This window comes from Panthera pardus, unplaced genomic scaffold (genome assembly GCF_024362965.1).
Source record: "Panthera pardus isolate Hobbes unplaced genomic scaffold, ASM2436296v1 HiC_scaffold_24, whole genome shotgun sequence".
Classification (NCBI taxonomy): domain Eukaryota; kingdom Metazoa; phylum Chordata; class Mammalia; order Carnivora; family Felidae; genus Panthera; species Panthera pardus.
In genome coordinates this window covers 37,782,742-37,798,389 of record NW_026526810.1, presented here as the reverse complement: position 1 = coordinate 37,798,389, position 15,648 = coordinate 37,782,742, and the positions used below count along the sequence as shown (strand labels likewise).

Below are 15,648 nucleotides of genomic sequence, written 5' to 3'. Positions count from 1 at the left end.
ACCACTAATTTAGAAAAACGAGTATTTGTTTGGCTTCCCTATTTCCTATTAGTTAAGGTCTCAGACTCCGTGAATTTCCCTGGTAATTTCCAGGTCTTTTCTGTAGAGAGGCAAATAATTTCTGTTCACTAGATGATCCTAGGGCCGCCTGGGTGGTTCAGTTGGTTAAGCGTCTGACTTTGGCTCAGGTCATGATCTCAGGGTTGGTGGGTTCAAGCCCCACCTCGGGCTTTGTGCTGACAGCTCAGAGCCTGCAGCCTGCTTCAGATTCTGTGTCTCCCTCTCTCTGTGCCTCCTCCACTCGTGCTCCATGTGTCTGTCTGTCTCTCTCTCAAAAATAAATAATAAAACATGAAAAAAACTAAAAAAGAGAGATCCCAAATGTTATGATTTTTGTATCACCTTGGAGTATTGACCAGTTTTGTATCTAAACTAGAAACTTTATTCTAACATTGCTTTATAAATGTCTACAAATAGTTTCTCAAGATGCTCTTTGAGCCAGATGTACCTTCTTCCTTCTTCTCTGTCTTAGATTATCTAATTGAGTAAGATTTTGGTGCCTGTTCAGTGTATACTTGTGGAAAGTCATATTTTTAACTTTTGTGAAAGTTATTCAAAGTTTTCAAGTTTTGTGAAAGCGATCGACTTTTCCTTTCCTGGCTGGTGTGACCTGGGGTCACCATCGTGAACTTCAGGTCCGAAGGCTGCTAGTTTTCAGATTTGGTTTTCAAGTCTCCTCAGATCTATCTCTGTGATACTTTAAAATTTTTCCTGTCTCTGTCTATTCTCTCTTCTTATCCCCATTGTCACCGACATGGCTAGGCCCTTTTCATTTGCACATGGACTTCTCTTCCCAGAATCCTCCCAGCTGGCCCCTCACTTCTAGTCCTTTCCTCCTTCCTTCCTCCTTTGGGGAGCTCTGCTGTCAGATAAGGATTCTTGAACCATCCAAGCATGCTGCTCCCAAGACAAAGAGGCCAGGCAGCAGGATCAGAGAAGTTCTGTGTTGAAAGAGCTGGTCTTCCAAATTCAGAGGTACAGGTTTAGGGTTCAGGCTTAGGGTTAGAGTTTCAACACAGTGAGGAAACCGAGGCCTAGAGAAGCCAAGTAGCTGTAAAGTCACACAGTGAGGGAGAGGAATATTTTGTTACAGAGGTTGGTAATCAGTTTGAACGCGCCCTGGACAGTCCCTGGAAGTTGACTTGATGCATAAACCCCGGATATCACCCTGTTCCCCATTTGTTTCCACTGCAAAGGACAGAGCAGAAAATGGTTCCATTAATGGGTATGGAGAATGGGGTGCCAATTAATCCAAGCTTTTCTGGCCTCCATCACCACCTTCCATGTATGTGTTTATTTGGGGATTAGTCCCCTGCCTGCTTTAACCCCACAAAGGCCTGCCTTCCTTATTCTGCCACTCATCTAACTGTATAGCAGGTTCTTCCTGATGCTTCCACACTGGGCTCCGTTTGCCTGTCACTGTGTGTTTCTGTTAGCCCTCTGGACTAGCCAGGTACTTCTGTCTCCCTTCACAAATACCAGCTTCTAACCTCTCCTGCTTTTTGGCTTTTTCACAGAACCAACACGTGAGTAAGTCCCTTAGTTAAAAAAATTTTTCCCACGAGTATAAGTGGATCAGGTTGGTTGTTAGACCCCCTCTGTCTCTGCTTGATGACACGGATGTATGACATTGTGGATGGGAGCTTGACCAGAGCTCATGAGAATACACGCTTCCCCCACGACCTGAAGGTAGGGTGTGCCCACGGACACTTTCGTAAGCCACACGGTAAAAGGGAAGAGTATCCCCTGCTTTCCCAAAGTTTCTGTGAAGCCACTTCGCTTTTTGGAAAGACCTACGTTAGTAGAGTAGCAGCTTTTTATTTTTTTAATTAATTTTTTTAGCAAAAGTGAAACTCCCCTTTGGATTTAACGGATACTAACGTCAGTCTTTTGTGAAAGTGAAGGGAGTGTAGTCTGAGGAAAGCAGGGGATCCCTGCATCTTACTTAAATAGCACCTGAAGTGTATAGATTCTGCCAGTCAGAACATGGCCAAGATAACTATGTGGTCCTAGCATAATCATTGCCTCCCCTACATCAAAATATATCCCCAATGGCTCCAAAATTTAAATGTAAAAAGCCCCTAAAAATTATTAAATGCAAATGTGAGTGAATATTTGTATGACCCTGGAGTAGAATGGGCTTTCTATTCCATTCATTACATGAATCTCCGAAGGCAAAAGGAAAAAATAGAGAAGTTTGACCGTATCAAATAATCGTGAGTTTCTGTGTATCGAGTGTTAAGCCTAGGAAAGAGCCCCGTAAAACATAGTCAAACAACGCACTGGGATGACATAGCCACAAAAACTGAAAGAAGAGTACATAACTGATAAATTCAGAGCTATGTTTTTTTAAGTTTATTTACTTTTGGGAGAGAGAGAGAGAGAGAGAGAGAGAGAGAATGCAAGAGAGCAGGGGAGGTGCAGAGAGAAAATCCCAAGGAGGTTCTGAGCTGCCAGCACAGGGTCCGATGCAGGGCTTGAACTCACAAACTGAGAGATCATGACCTGAGCCGAAATCACCAGTTGGACACCTAAACCAACTAAGCCACCCAGGTGCCCCTAAATTCAGAGCTCTTACAAATTAATAATAAGTAGTAAATAGTGTAACATAAACATGGACAGAAAAACATTAGTGGGAAAGAAATTGAAGAAGAAATGCAAATGGCCACAAATATATGAAAAGGGGCTCAAGTTTACTACTAATAAAAGAAATACAGATGAAAACCACAGTGGGATATCACTTTTCATCTATCAGTTGTGGAAAAGACAAAAACCAAAGATAATGCCAGGTGATGGCAACGGAGAAAAAAGTATTTTTGTGGTAAATGAAGAAAATCCTGTGGGTGGTGCCAATTAAATATTTAATTTATTTTTAAATGTTTATTTTGAGAGAGAGCACACACATGCACAGGAGGAGCAGAGAGAGAGAGAGAAAATCCCAAGCAGGCTCTTCACTGTCAGCTCAGAGCTCAACGTGAGATTCGATCTCATGAACTACGAGATCATGTCCTGAGCTGTAATCAAGAATTGGACACTTAACCGACTGAGCCACCCAGGCATCCCAAGAGAGTAGTATTTGTTTTGTTTCCCAAGATGATTCTAAAATAGCTTTTAAAAATTCTAAAAATCCATAATACATGTGAATTCTCGATAAATTGGAAAACTGATGAGGCGAACAGATAAAGAAGATGTGGTATGTATATACAATGGAATATTACTCAGCCATAAAAATGAAATCTTGACATTTGCAATGATGTGGATGGAGCTAGAGAGTATAATGCTAAGTGAAATAAGTCAGAGAAAGGCCATATGATTTCACTCATATGTGGAATTTAAGAAACAAAACAGATGAACATAGGGGGAAGAGAAGCAAGCCAAGAAACAGGGTCATAACTTTAGAGAATAATCTGATGGGTGTGGTGGGTGAAAGAGGTGATTGGAATTAGGGAGTGCATGCGTTGTGGTAAGCACCAGGTATTGTATGGAATTACTGAATCACTCTATTATATACCTGAAACTAATATTACATGGTATGTTGACTAACTGGAATTTAGATGAAAACTTCGGGGGAGGGAGGCGGGGAACCAAAACTGATGAAACAAAAAAGAGAAACTGAAAACCGGCAGTGATCACACAACCAAGAATACTGTGGTTAATGTTGGGTGCATTCTTTTCCAGACTTTTCACCTGAACTGTGTTTTTCATAAGAAACAAGAGATGCTGTAATAGTGTGGGGATGAGGGAGGCGGTGGTAGGATGGGAATTAGAGCTCCTGTATACTCTACAGCCTTCAGACTACCTTCTCTTGACTCCCCTGAAACATGTGACTTTTTCATAACTATGATTTGAAATGTTCCTCAATTAAGAAACAGCTTCTGTGTGGGTTAGGAATTTGTGAATGACAGCTCATAGCAGACCTGAAAAAGTAGTGAGTAAAGAAGGTATCTCTCTCTCTCTTATTAATGAAACCTAGAAGGAGGCAGTCAGTCGAGTACTGGTGAAATGGCTCCGTGGTATTACTTTCACCTCATGGCTTCCCCTTTCAAAGTTGCCTCAAGATCCTAGATAGCTGCTGAAGCCCCAGCCATTAAATCTGCATTCATGAGTTCCAAAAGAAGGAAAGAAGGTCTTAGCCTCTCCTTTTTAAAGAGTTTTCCCAAAAGTCCCATTTCTTACTTCAAATGATATTTTTGTTTATGGTTTCCATATAGTTAAATCTGTTTTGTTTTTTGTTTTTTTTTTTGTTTTTTTGTTTTTTTTGTTTTTTTTTTTTTCATAATTTTCTGTTCTTGATATGATACTAAAAAGAAATTCCCAACTTAGGTATCATACATTTCCTGGATGATCTTTTGGAACTGTTTTTTCTTTTTAGATATAAATCTGAAATGTATGTTTATAGTGTTGGGGTTGTGATCTCCCTTTCTTTTCCCAAATGGCTGTTCTAAGGAGACATTTCCTTTAACCCATATTTGTTCATCCTATGGTCACTGCCACTAGCCAAGACCCTTCTCTAGACAATGCAGGAGGCAGCCACACAAATTCTTACTTTTTTTTCTTCTTCTAGATTTCATTAAGACCCACACTTAATTGTTTGTGCCTGTATTTCTGACCATTCCCTTTTTTTGTTTCAGCCTCTGGGCCTCTTTTAAAGCCAGCGTATATTCCTGCTTGTACTCCTACATGGCATTAGAATCTGTTTTCATGTATTTCTCCCACACGAGACTATGAGCACCTTGAAAGTAGGGACTGTCTTAATCAACTTTGTAACTCTAGCATCTAAAACTTAGCCTCCTCCATCAACAACTGTTACGTGGGGTGAATGGATGAAGCACTGCCATGTCACTTACCATTTATTGTTCCGTTTAGGTTACTTCCTAATGACACAATGGAAGGCATCTTTTTGTTTTTTTAATGTTTGTTTATTTTGAGAGAGTGAGTGAGAGTGAGTGGGGGAGGGGCAGAGAGAGAGGGAGAGAATCCCAAGCAGGCTCCTCACTGTCAGCACAGAGCCCAACACAGGGCTCTATCCCATGATCAGTGAGATCATGACCTGAGTGGAAATCAAGAGTCAGGCACCCAACTGACCGAGCCACCCAGGCACCCTGGGAGGCACCTTAATCTCATTATTAACTTGCTTCCAACTCTCTTTTTTGGTAGGCTATTTCTGAGAAAGTTTCCTAAGCAAAATTAATCCCTTTTTTAAAAAAAACAATTTTTTTAACATTTATTCATTTTCGAGAGACAGAGTGTGAGTGGGGGAGGGGTAGAGAGAAAAGAGACATAGAATCTGAAGCAGGCTCCAGGCTCTGAGCTGTCAGCATAGAGCCCGACACGGGCCCAAACTCCTGGACTGCGAGATCATGACCTGAGCTGAAGTTGGACTCTTAACCAACTGAACCACCCAGGCGTCCCAAAATTAATCCCTTAAATGCTGTTTGGATTTCAGTTAGTTTCAGCTTGGTGGCATTACGTTTTGGGGCATAGCTGACTTCAGGGAGTCTCTACCTGTTAATTCCAAGAACTACAATTGACGCTCGAACAATACAGGGAGTTAGAGGTGCTATCTCTCCCCATCAACCAGTCAAAAATCCATGTAAAACTTCTGACTCCCCCAAAACTTAATAGCCTATTGTTGACCAGAAGCCTTACCAATAACATAAGTCAATTAACACATGTTTTATATGTTCGGTGTATTGGATTCTCATAATAAAGTAAGCTAGAGAAAAAAAAATGTTACTGAGAAAATCATAAGGAGAAAATACAAATACTGTACTGTAAAAAAAAAAAATCCACATGTAAGTGCGCCCGCTTAGTTCCAAACTGTCTCGTTGGAGGGTCAGCTGCACCTGTGAACTCTAGTTCTAAGACACCGGTACTAAGAGGACCTTCCCTGGGACACCGAGGCAGTTATTCATTCAGGAAACATTTACGGTGAACCTATCATCTTCAGGTTGTCATGCTAGCTGCTGAGGCAGAGCTGAGTCATTCGTGGTCCCTGCCCTCAGAAGCTCATGACGCCACAGTGAGGGCCAGTGCATTTGGACAGGCTTATGAGGTGAGGGAATAGAAAACATGGCGGTGGCTGGCCTCTGGGTCTGTGGTACTGAGGAGCGGGTAGTCTGGCTTTGGTAGAAAGGGGGCTCCACTCAAAGTTGGGGGGCTGAAGGGGAGAGTAAGCAAATAAGGCCTCCTGTACAATTCAGCAGATGATCTGCCTCGGGAATGTGAGCAGGAAGGAGCAAGCAGGATTGTATCTACTTGAGAAGATACCTTCTTTCCTGCTTTGAGAATTTTCCTCTGCATTTAGTGAACAGATACATAGTGAATTCTATGGGGGAGGGGGGCGGTGTTCTTTTTTCTTTCTTGAATCTCTTTTCCCTTTTGCTCCAGTTCATGGGGAGTGTCCGCTGAGTGTGGGTTTCATCGAACAACCCTGAGTCGAGGCAGAGTTGATTGTGTTGGGGTCTTTTAACCACTTGTGTGTGGCCAGCTATCGTAGCCCCATCTTCCCCGAGATCCCACTGACCTAGAACATACAACAGAAGCTCGAAGAACCTCCGCCCCCTCTTCCTCAGAACCTTTAATTCCTTTCAAACCCCAGCTCCAGCCCATCCAGTAATACATTAACTGGCTTAATGCCTGTGTATCTGTTTTCACTTTCTGCCCCCTCTGAGTCATATTCTCTTCTCCTTTATTAGTCAGTGGGGTTGCCCTTGCTGTCTCTCTGCGGATAGCATTTCTCTTCTGAGCAGCCTTAGAATTCTAACATCTCCCATGCTGGGTGCTGAGAGAGAAAGCACATGACTTCCTGGAGCTACCAGCCTAATGAGAAGACAAAGCAGATACTTCCCAGAGGTAAACATCACTATATAAAATAAGTAAAAGGGTGCATTTGCCAATTTGTTAATCCAGCTTAAAATGGTTGGATTCCTGCTGCTTGGGGCCTCCTCTGACTTTATTTTCGGGGCTGGAGGGTCCCCAGAACGTCCCCTGAAGTTAATAATAAACTCCGCTGGATTCTTCCAGATTCACTCTGATGAGCCCAGCTTAGTTTCTCTGTTCCCTATTGGTAGGACTTCTAGACCTTCCCACAAACATATGAAGATTTATAATCTAAACCTCAGGGGATGCAAGCCAAGCTATTTGCCCAGTGGGGAAGCTAAACTTAGGAGAGGAGTAAAGGGTTGAGGGCGGGAAGAGTTTGCTGCTTCAGGAACAGTAAAATAGGTATGGTTATTGTGGGAACTCAGACCTGTGTTGGATGCTTTTATACTTAGTGTCCGGTTTCATGTTGCTTTTAATTTTTGATAGCTGAGGGAGTGGCTTCATCATTTTCAGGGTTAAATACCTGGCTGTACTCCTGAACTCTAGGATACATTTGCCTCCAGGCCCATCTGGCTCTGCCTTTACGTCTCAGAAGGGGTGAAAGAAACCTTAATGAAGGGCCTTGTCCTCCAGGTCCGGGTTCCTGCCTTGTGAACTGCCTGGTTCCCAGGCACCGGGGGCCCGGGCCCTTCCCCTCCCCTGTGCTCTACCTTCTCGTCATGACCCGCATGGACTTAAAGTATGGAACCCGCCACCATCCCGAGTGCCTGAGAGATCTCTGCAGGTTGCCTAGCTCACGATTGTCCCGTACCTCCAGCCATCCTGTCCCTCATCTGCACTTTCCCGGTATCAGCTATAGCTCGTTCCTCATCTCTGTGGTGCCAATACTGACCATGTCCGACTGAGTCTCTTCCAGGGCACAAAGGGACAATTTCAGGTCTTTCCCCTGGACTACCCATCTGGCCACATTACTACATCAACACTCTAGGGTTCAAGAATGCTATTTGTACCCTTCTTGAGCTATTCCTTGTGTAAAAGAGGCCTTTGTGGGCTGGACCCGGAGCCTGCATAACCTTCATCAAGGGGCTGCATTTGCCAGCTTCTAAGTCAAGCTTTAAATATGTGTTACCTTGTTTAATCCTCACCACCATCCTATAAGGTAGGTATTGGTGTTAGTCCCCCTTTTACAAAGGAAGTCACTAAAGGGGCACCTGGGTGGCTCAGTTGGTTGAGCGTCCAACTCCAGCTCAGATCATGATCTCACACTCTGTGAGTTTGAGCCCCGTGTCGGGCTCTGTGCTGACAGCTCAGAGCCTGGAGCCTGCTTCAGATTCTGTGTCTCCCTCTCTGTCTGCCCCTCCCTCACTCACACTCTGTCTTTCTCTCAAAAATAAAACATTAAATTAAAAAAAAACAAAAACAAAAAACTAAACTCGCTAAAGCGTAGAGGAATTACAGAATTTGCCCATGACTGCACAGCTAGACAGTGGTGGAGCCAGGGTTCAGACCTAGGTCTGACTTGGCAAAACCCAGGTGTGCCTGCGGCTACCACATATTTCGTATTACTAATGTGTAAATTATCTCAACAAACTGTATCTCCAGTTTGTCAATGTCATACTAGCATATACTTAGCAAATGAGAGTGGATCCCTATTTTGATTACCTTAAAAATCAAATATTCAGAATATTTTCTTTTATTGAAAGAAATCTATATCTGTGGTATAACTTTTATGGGAAAGAAGGCAGGACTTTGAGCAGGCCATCCAAGAAAAGTCCTGAATAAAGAAATAGGAGGGTGCGGCACCTGGGTGGCTTGGTCAGTTGAGCGTCTGACTCTTGCATGGAGCCGCTTGGGATTCATTCTCATTCTCTCTCCCTCCCTCTCTCCCTGTCTCAAAAAAAAAAAAAAAAATTAATAACAACAACAAAAAGAAATAGAAATGTTTGTAGAGATGTTTGTAGATACCAGAACAAGTGTTTATCATTTAATCATGTTTGCCTCAGAAATGTTACAGCTCAAAACAGAGCCAGTGGAGTGGGGCCATAAAAATGGGAGCACAGATGACCCTATACGGCTCTTTTGCTATTGGCCTGTCTCCATCTATAGTCAGAAACAGGCAGAAGATGTCCCCCAAAAGAAAAGACCTAAGTTCCCTAGGCTGTACTGGGGGCTATGTAAACACTTCTTGGAGGAAGAAGGCAACTCTGACAGATCTTGCTTATTATGTTGTTGTTTTCAGACGAAGCCCATTTTTGACATTGGCTAGGATTTCTGCTTTGCCTCTTCTGCCCCCTATTAAGCTCAGCCGACAGGGGGCGCCAGAGGGAGCCAATGAGGCCGGAGGCGGGATTTCCTGCTTGCTTCCGGTCTACTTCCTGCTTCTGTGAGCATCACCATGTCAACGCCTGTTTACTACTGGGCAGGGGCAGTCTCTTTATGTAACTGCACTGAATGCAGTTACAGTAATGGTGGACAAATACCTCGGCCACCTCAGGAGAGGTTGAGATCTCAGCCTGGGGGCCTCTTCCGAGGTCAGGGTCCCCAGCGCCTACTGAGCAGGTGGTGCTCTTCCCATCTCAGAGGTCTGAGTTTTAGCTTGTTGGCACCCTTCTTCCCAAATTTTAAATGAAAAAATTGCCAAATCTTCATTTCTCCAGCCTAGCATTAGTAGCTACTTCCAGCAATTGCCACTTCCTAATTTAGGGTGGCCTGACACCCCTCCCTGTCCCCTACAGTTCTCTACTTAACTTTATATCTAGTTAAGTTCTTTATATTAAATTGGCTCTTTCAAGTATTTGGCTAGGCATGCTGCTTTTATAGGGTGGGGGGTGTGGGGAGGGAAGGGGACGGTTGGGTACAGGAGAGAAACCGTGGCAATGCCAGCAGCTTCGAAGAAGGTGTTTTGCATGCTATAATACCCAAACCAGCCAGTGGGGCTCTCACTGAAGTCCAACCACCCATAGCGTTTCCATTCCTTAGACTGCCAAGACGCTAGACTCAGACATGAGTGAGTGAGGTCTACAGTCTGAAACCCTGTGGGTGTCTCTACAACTCACAGATTATTTATAATGGGATGACAGGCAAAAGGATTTTTTTTGAGCAGTTTCTATTTGAAGAACAAACTTTTTTTTTTTTTATAGAACTATTTTTAAAGAAAAAAAAAAGTATTTTATTGTTTTACTCTTGTAATGTTCATGGAACGAAAGAGAAGTGATATTTGGATTCCAGGCCAAAATAAGGCAGGGGCCTACCGGTGTTTCTATGGTTCCTTGCTAAAGGGGGTGGGGGTGGGTGGGGAGCTTTCAAGTTCTTGTGCCAGTGTTGACACGTTTCTATGAATGGTTTTGTGGCAGGAGAGCATGGTTACAAACTGGACTATTCTGGTTGAAATACCTGCTTGCCTTCTCAGATATTGCCAGCATTTTTTTTTCCTGCCTTGTTCACCTCCTTGAATGCCTAGTGTTTGAGAATATGCTCCTGAATGATATATGTGTGCTAGCTCTCCCATCTGAGAGCAGGAAGCTGGAAGGTGACTGATAGAGCCACCTGCTGCTCTCTACTTTGCAGAGACCGAGGAGGAGCCTGAGACTGTTCCTGGACATCCTGTGAATATCAGAAAACATCTTGTGGAGGCATTAAAAGAAGGGGATATGGTGTTCACATTTGCTTCCATGGATTCCAACCAATCTTCCTTGGAAACAAACACATCTTGACAAGTGATCTTTCCTAAGCAAGGACAAAGGTATTAAAAAGGTGAGAATTTTCTTCATGTTTCATTTTTTTCTTCCTCTTAGATTCCCATGAAAGTTATGACCAGGCAGGACACAATCTTATGCTTACAAAGAGGACACAACAAGGGAAAATAGTCATTGTTGAGAGGGTTTGTCACATTTTGTTTCTCTCCTTTTAGAGTTTTTTTTCCCCCTAGATCATCTGGTTTTCTTTGATGGTACTCAGTACCCTGTACTGTATTATTTAAAAGATGGTTGTGGTTTGGAGGAAGAAGCATTAAGGCTTGTGGACAATAACAAAACAAAATGAACAAACAAAAAAACTGGGGGAAAGGCAAGTGGGGAAGAGTCCCATATTTGCTTCTTAAAGCATATGTGATATTTGGCAAATTATTTAGCTTTTATCTTCCTATTTAAAAAAGAGGCCTAATACTACTACAGCTCAGGTATGTTGTGAAGACGACCTGGGACAATGTTAAAAAAAATTTGTGGCCCACAGAAAGCACTCGTTAAATATTGTATATGCGTAGCTTTGTGTGCCTCTGTGTGTATATGTATTTTAAATTTGGATAGACTGAATTATCTACATGAGTGATTACAATGCATTTGTTGGATCATATCCAATTTTTTTGTACTTGTTTAAGAACGCTTTTTAAAAAGGGGGTGGCTAGATACCAAATCTAACCAATGAATTGTATGTAGTAAAAGTATCCTAATATGTAAATTGCCAAACAAGACCAAGAAGTGTACTTTTAAAAGGATTGAAATCTTTGGATTTCTAGAACAGACACTGAGAGTCTGAATTTCAGGGATTGTCTCTCTACACTGATTAGAAATTCTAGGCCCCAGATAAGAGCCCCATTTAGGAACAGGGTGGTCAAGGGTGGGGGAAGACTGAGGAATGAAGGGCGGGTGCAGATTTCCTCTTACTAATTAAACCTCAACGTCAACAGGTGCTCAGTTCTGTTTCCCTTTCTTTTTTTCTTGGAGGGGGGGTGGAGCCAGCCTGATCCCAGCACACATGGCCAGTTAGTCCAGTCAGGCTCTAGGCCCCCGCCAACAGGCCAGGTGTAAGAGATTCGTAGGCCGGTCTTTACTGAGGTTATTTGTCTAGTAAAGGAATGTATTTTTGCCATCACTTTGGAGTTGCACTTTTGATGTTCCTGTGAATACATGCAGGGTTAGTGTGTAATTGAAGGCATTTTGTTCTGTCCAAGGATTCCATCCTCCTCCTCCGTCCTTGTGCCCAAACTCTACTGGTTTCTCATTCCGTGAGGATGATTTGGTGGAAGAAGATACAGTGGCAGCAGCGTTACCTGTGGGCCCTGGGCTGCTATATGCTGCTGGCCATTGTTGCTCTGAGGCTTTGTCTCAGATTGAAATGTGACTTTGATTCCCTGGATCTGAAGTCCAGAGATTTTCAGAGCCGGCACTGTAGAGACATCTTGTACAAGTCCCTGAAACTGCCAGCAAAGAGATCCATCAGCTGTTCTCGGATCATCCAAGGGGACCAGCAGGCAGTGATTGAGGCTGTGCTGGACAATCTGGAGATCAAGAACAAGCGGAAGCCTTTCACAGACACTGACTACCTTAACATGACCAGAGACTGTGAGCACTTTAAGGCTGAAAGGAAGTTCATACGGTTCCCTCTGAGCCAAGAAGAGTTAGACTTCCCTATTGCCTACTCAATGGTGGTCCATGAGAAAATAGAAAACTTGGAAAGATTGCTCCGAGCTGTGTATGCCCCTCAGAACATATACTGCATCCACGTGGATGAGAAATCCCCAGAAACTTTCAAAGAGGCAGTCAAGGCAATTATTTCATGCTTCCCAAATGTCTTCATGGCCAGTAAGTTGGTTCGGGTGGTTTATGCCTCCTGGTCCAGGGTGCAGGCTGACCTGAACTGTATGGAAGACTTGCTCCAGAGCCCAGTGCCATGGAAATACTTACTAAATACATGTGGGACAGACTTTCCTATAAAGACCAATGCCGAGATGGTCCTGGCCCTCAAGATGTTGAATGGGAAGAACAGTATGGAGTCAGAAATACCTACTGAGTACAAAAAGACTCGCTGGAAATATCACTATGAGACAAAAGACACATTGTATGTAACCAACAAGATGAAGGATCCTCCCCCTGATAACATACCTATGTTCACAGGGAATGCCTATATTGTAGCTTCCCGAGACTTTGTCCGACATGTCTTAGAGAACCCCAAGTCCCGACAACTGATTGAATGGGTAAAAGACACCTATAGCCCCGATGAGCATCTATGGGCCACGCTTCAGCGTGCACCATGGATGCCTGGCTCTATTCCCTACCACTCCAAGTTTGACGTCTCAGATATGGCAGCCATTGCCAGGCTGGTCAAGTGGCAGGGCCATGAGGGAAACATCAGTATGGGGGCACCTTATGCACCTTGCTCTGGAATCCACCAGCGGTCTATCTGTATTTATGGGACTGGAGACCTGCATTGGATTCTTCAAAACCATCACCTCTTGGCCAACAAGTTTGACCCAAAGGTGGATGACAATGTTCTTCAGTGTTTAGAAGAGTACTTACGTCATAAGGCCATCTATGGGACTGAACTCTGACATAAACTATAAGAGGATTGCTACCTGAGGGGCAAGAACATGTGGATACATACTCCAGATGGGCTGGGACAATGTGGGGTGGGAGACCAGGGCTCTGCAATCTGTGGCATCCCCAAGTTAGGGGGCTGCTATGGGAGTGTGAGTAAGTAGATCTGCCTTGCAACTTGCTGTCCTGGGTGAACACTCCTGGTGAGCATTCACCCACCCCACTCCTAAGAGCTCTCCCACTGACTTTGTCACAGAGTCAAAATAAGAAGCAGTTATTTGGGGGAGTAAGGGAAGTGTGGCAGGGGACCCTGGATTTCAGTTGAGTGCTTGCTGTCTGCTTTTCTACTCTATGCTGGTTCTAATAAATTCTAGGCTTGGTAGTGGGGGCGGGGTGGGACTTTAATGAAAAGAGGGCCTTTTGTGCTATTAACTTAAAAATAAATAGCTCTTTATTCAAAGCCCTACCTCTACTTTTGTCTAATAAGCCAGAAAAAAAAGATACAAGTGTGAGACTTTTTCTCATAACTATTTGTGACATTTAAAATCCCTGGTGGCTGGCAAGAGAATCTCCATTATTCCAAAGTTGATCATGGCTGAGTGTGTAAATAGCAGATTCAAAAGAATGTACAGGAACAGAGTGGATTCTTTGATTATTCAAAGCCCTCCTCATTTTGTTTACATTGCCAGATTCATGACTTCTCTGTAAGGGAAAAAGGGCGATCTGACCAGTGTGATCACTCATATACTTACGGGACAATTACAGCACTAATTTTGCCAGCTTCACAGCCAAAGCTTAATGTTCCATAGCAAAGACAGCGTTTTAGGTAAGGCCCTCATATAATTTCTTGGCCAAACTGGAACACATTTTAGTGGGGGAGGGGTTGAGAGGAGCACCTGCTTGGCTCAGTCAGTTAAGCATCTGACTCTTGATCTCAGCTCAGGTCTTGATCTCAGGGTGGCGAGTTCAAGCCCTGTGTTAGGCTCCACGCTGCAAGTGAAGCCTACTTAAAAAAAATATCGTGTTGGGAAACCAGAATGAACTAGGGCTGTCTAGCTAAATCAGGAAGTCTGGGTATTCCAAGTTTAGGCCTCTTTAGTCAAAACTCTTATTCAGGAAGGGTCACTATTTGTGGCTCTGTGGTTTATACATTTCCTTATAGGAAAACAATTGTGTGTGTACTCTCCCACACCCGCAGTAAATGTTACCCAATGAAAGATTCCTTTCTGAAGCTCCAGAGAGAGGTGACAGGCAATTGGAAGGCAACTGGGTATTAGTCATAATCTTCTGTGATGGGAAAGGGATATTATATAAAAAGGTAGACATGTCTTATACACAGAGCAACTGGTCTTCTGTGTACAATATGTTCTGGAAAAGGGATTTAGACACCAGCTGGTGTAATGTGAATGATCCGATTAATGCGTGATGTCACTACTGTGTTTCTTCTTGGTTATGATTCGCTTAATCAAGTTTTCTCTCACAGTCAACCTTCCCTGCAACCCATGTACTCTGACATAGTTATCATTGTGTCTAACACAGTGAATTTTCTATTGGTAAGTTGTTATTTCTTGTAAGGGCCTACTCCTCTGGTGATGGGCATTGCCACCCCTCCTTACCTGCACTGTGATACCGAGTCCTCCTCCACCTTGCTCTCAGCCCCACCACGGAGGTGACTGATGAATAGTTATGTGCTCGGCAGATGAGCCCTGTGACGTCTGTTCCCAGCAGTGGTGACCATGGACCTCTCCACCTGCTACCCTTTGGGACTGTCCTTGTTCCTCCTAGGAGGGGGCTGGAAGGGGGGACCTGCTGCTGTGGGAAGTTGGCAGAAAATCTCCCATGTGTGCATGGGTTCTGAGAAAAGAACTCAGGTCTTTGGCCTCATAGTCAACTTCCTCTGTAAGTTTTCATGTGAAATAAATTGAAAAAGTTTAATATAAATTAAAAAGATAAAAGTGTGAACTTGTCATTTTGGGGGAAATAAGTTGTTGGACTTTTCCAAGCCCTGAAATTTTCTCTAGAAATATATTTAGGTGAATAGGAAGTGCTCTTTATTTAATAACATGCGGTCTTCATATCAGAAGGGTCAAAATTTGCCCTCATTTATTGAGTGTATTTTAGAAATCATATGATTAAACCAACATATCTGTTGGTTTTTTCCTTCCTTCTGAGTCATATCTGTTTCTTTAACCTTTCTTGGGACAAGAAAAATCATAAGTGAGTTGTGCAACAATGTTTGTATTACCTCTCAAGGTTTGAATATTTCCTCTTTTTGATTTGGTAAGCATTGTTTAATCACTATATTTTTATTGCACGCTCTGCCTATTGTAATCTTTGCTCTTGATTGAGGGAAAATTTAAGAAAGGAAGAAAAGGCAGTTGGTAACATTGTTTGGGAATACCTGACCTGATTTGTTCAGGGGAGATCAAGTATTTGCATTAAAAATGAAAAG

At 43.3% G+C, this 15,648-nt stretch overlaps 1 protein-coding gene across 5 annotated transcripts in view; it reads left to right on the top strand.

Moving 5' to 3' along the window:
- The window catches only part of GCNT3 (glucosaminyl (N-acetyl) transferase 3, mucin type), a 76,366-nt gene extending 62,293 nt beyond the window's left edge, over positions 1-14,073 (top strand). For 3 of the 5 annotated variants that reach the window (XM_053889014.1, XM_019441934.2, XM_019441936.2), the window contains exons 2-3: positions 10,453-10,638; positions 11,834-14,073. In XM_053889014.1, the coding sequence (XP_053744989.1) occupies positions 11,894-13,210 (1,317 nt within the window). In that variant the 5' untranslated portion in view covers positions 10,453-10,638; positions 11,834-11,893 and the 3' untranslated portion in view covers positions 13,211-14,073. Of the gene's footprint in view, positions 1-6,768; positions 6,916-9,289; positions 9,468-10,452; positions 10,639-11,833 lie in introns of those variants that run through there. The other 2 variants (XM_019441932.2, XM_019441933.2) reach the window with 2 other exon arrangements.
- The last annotated feature ends 1,575 nt before the right edge of the window (positions 14,074-15,648 follow it).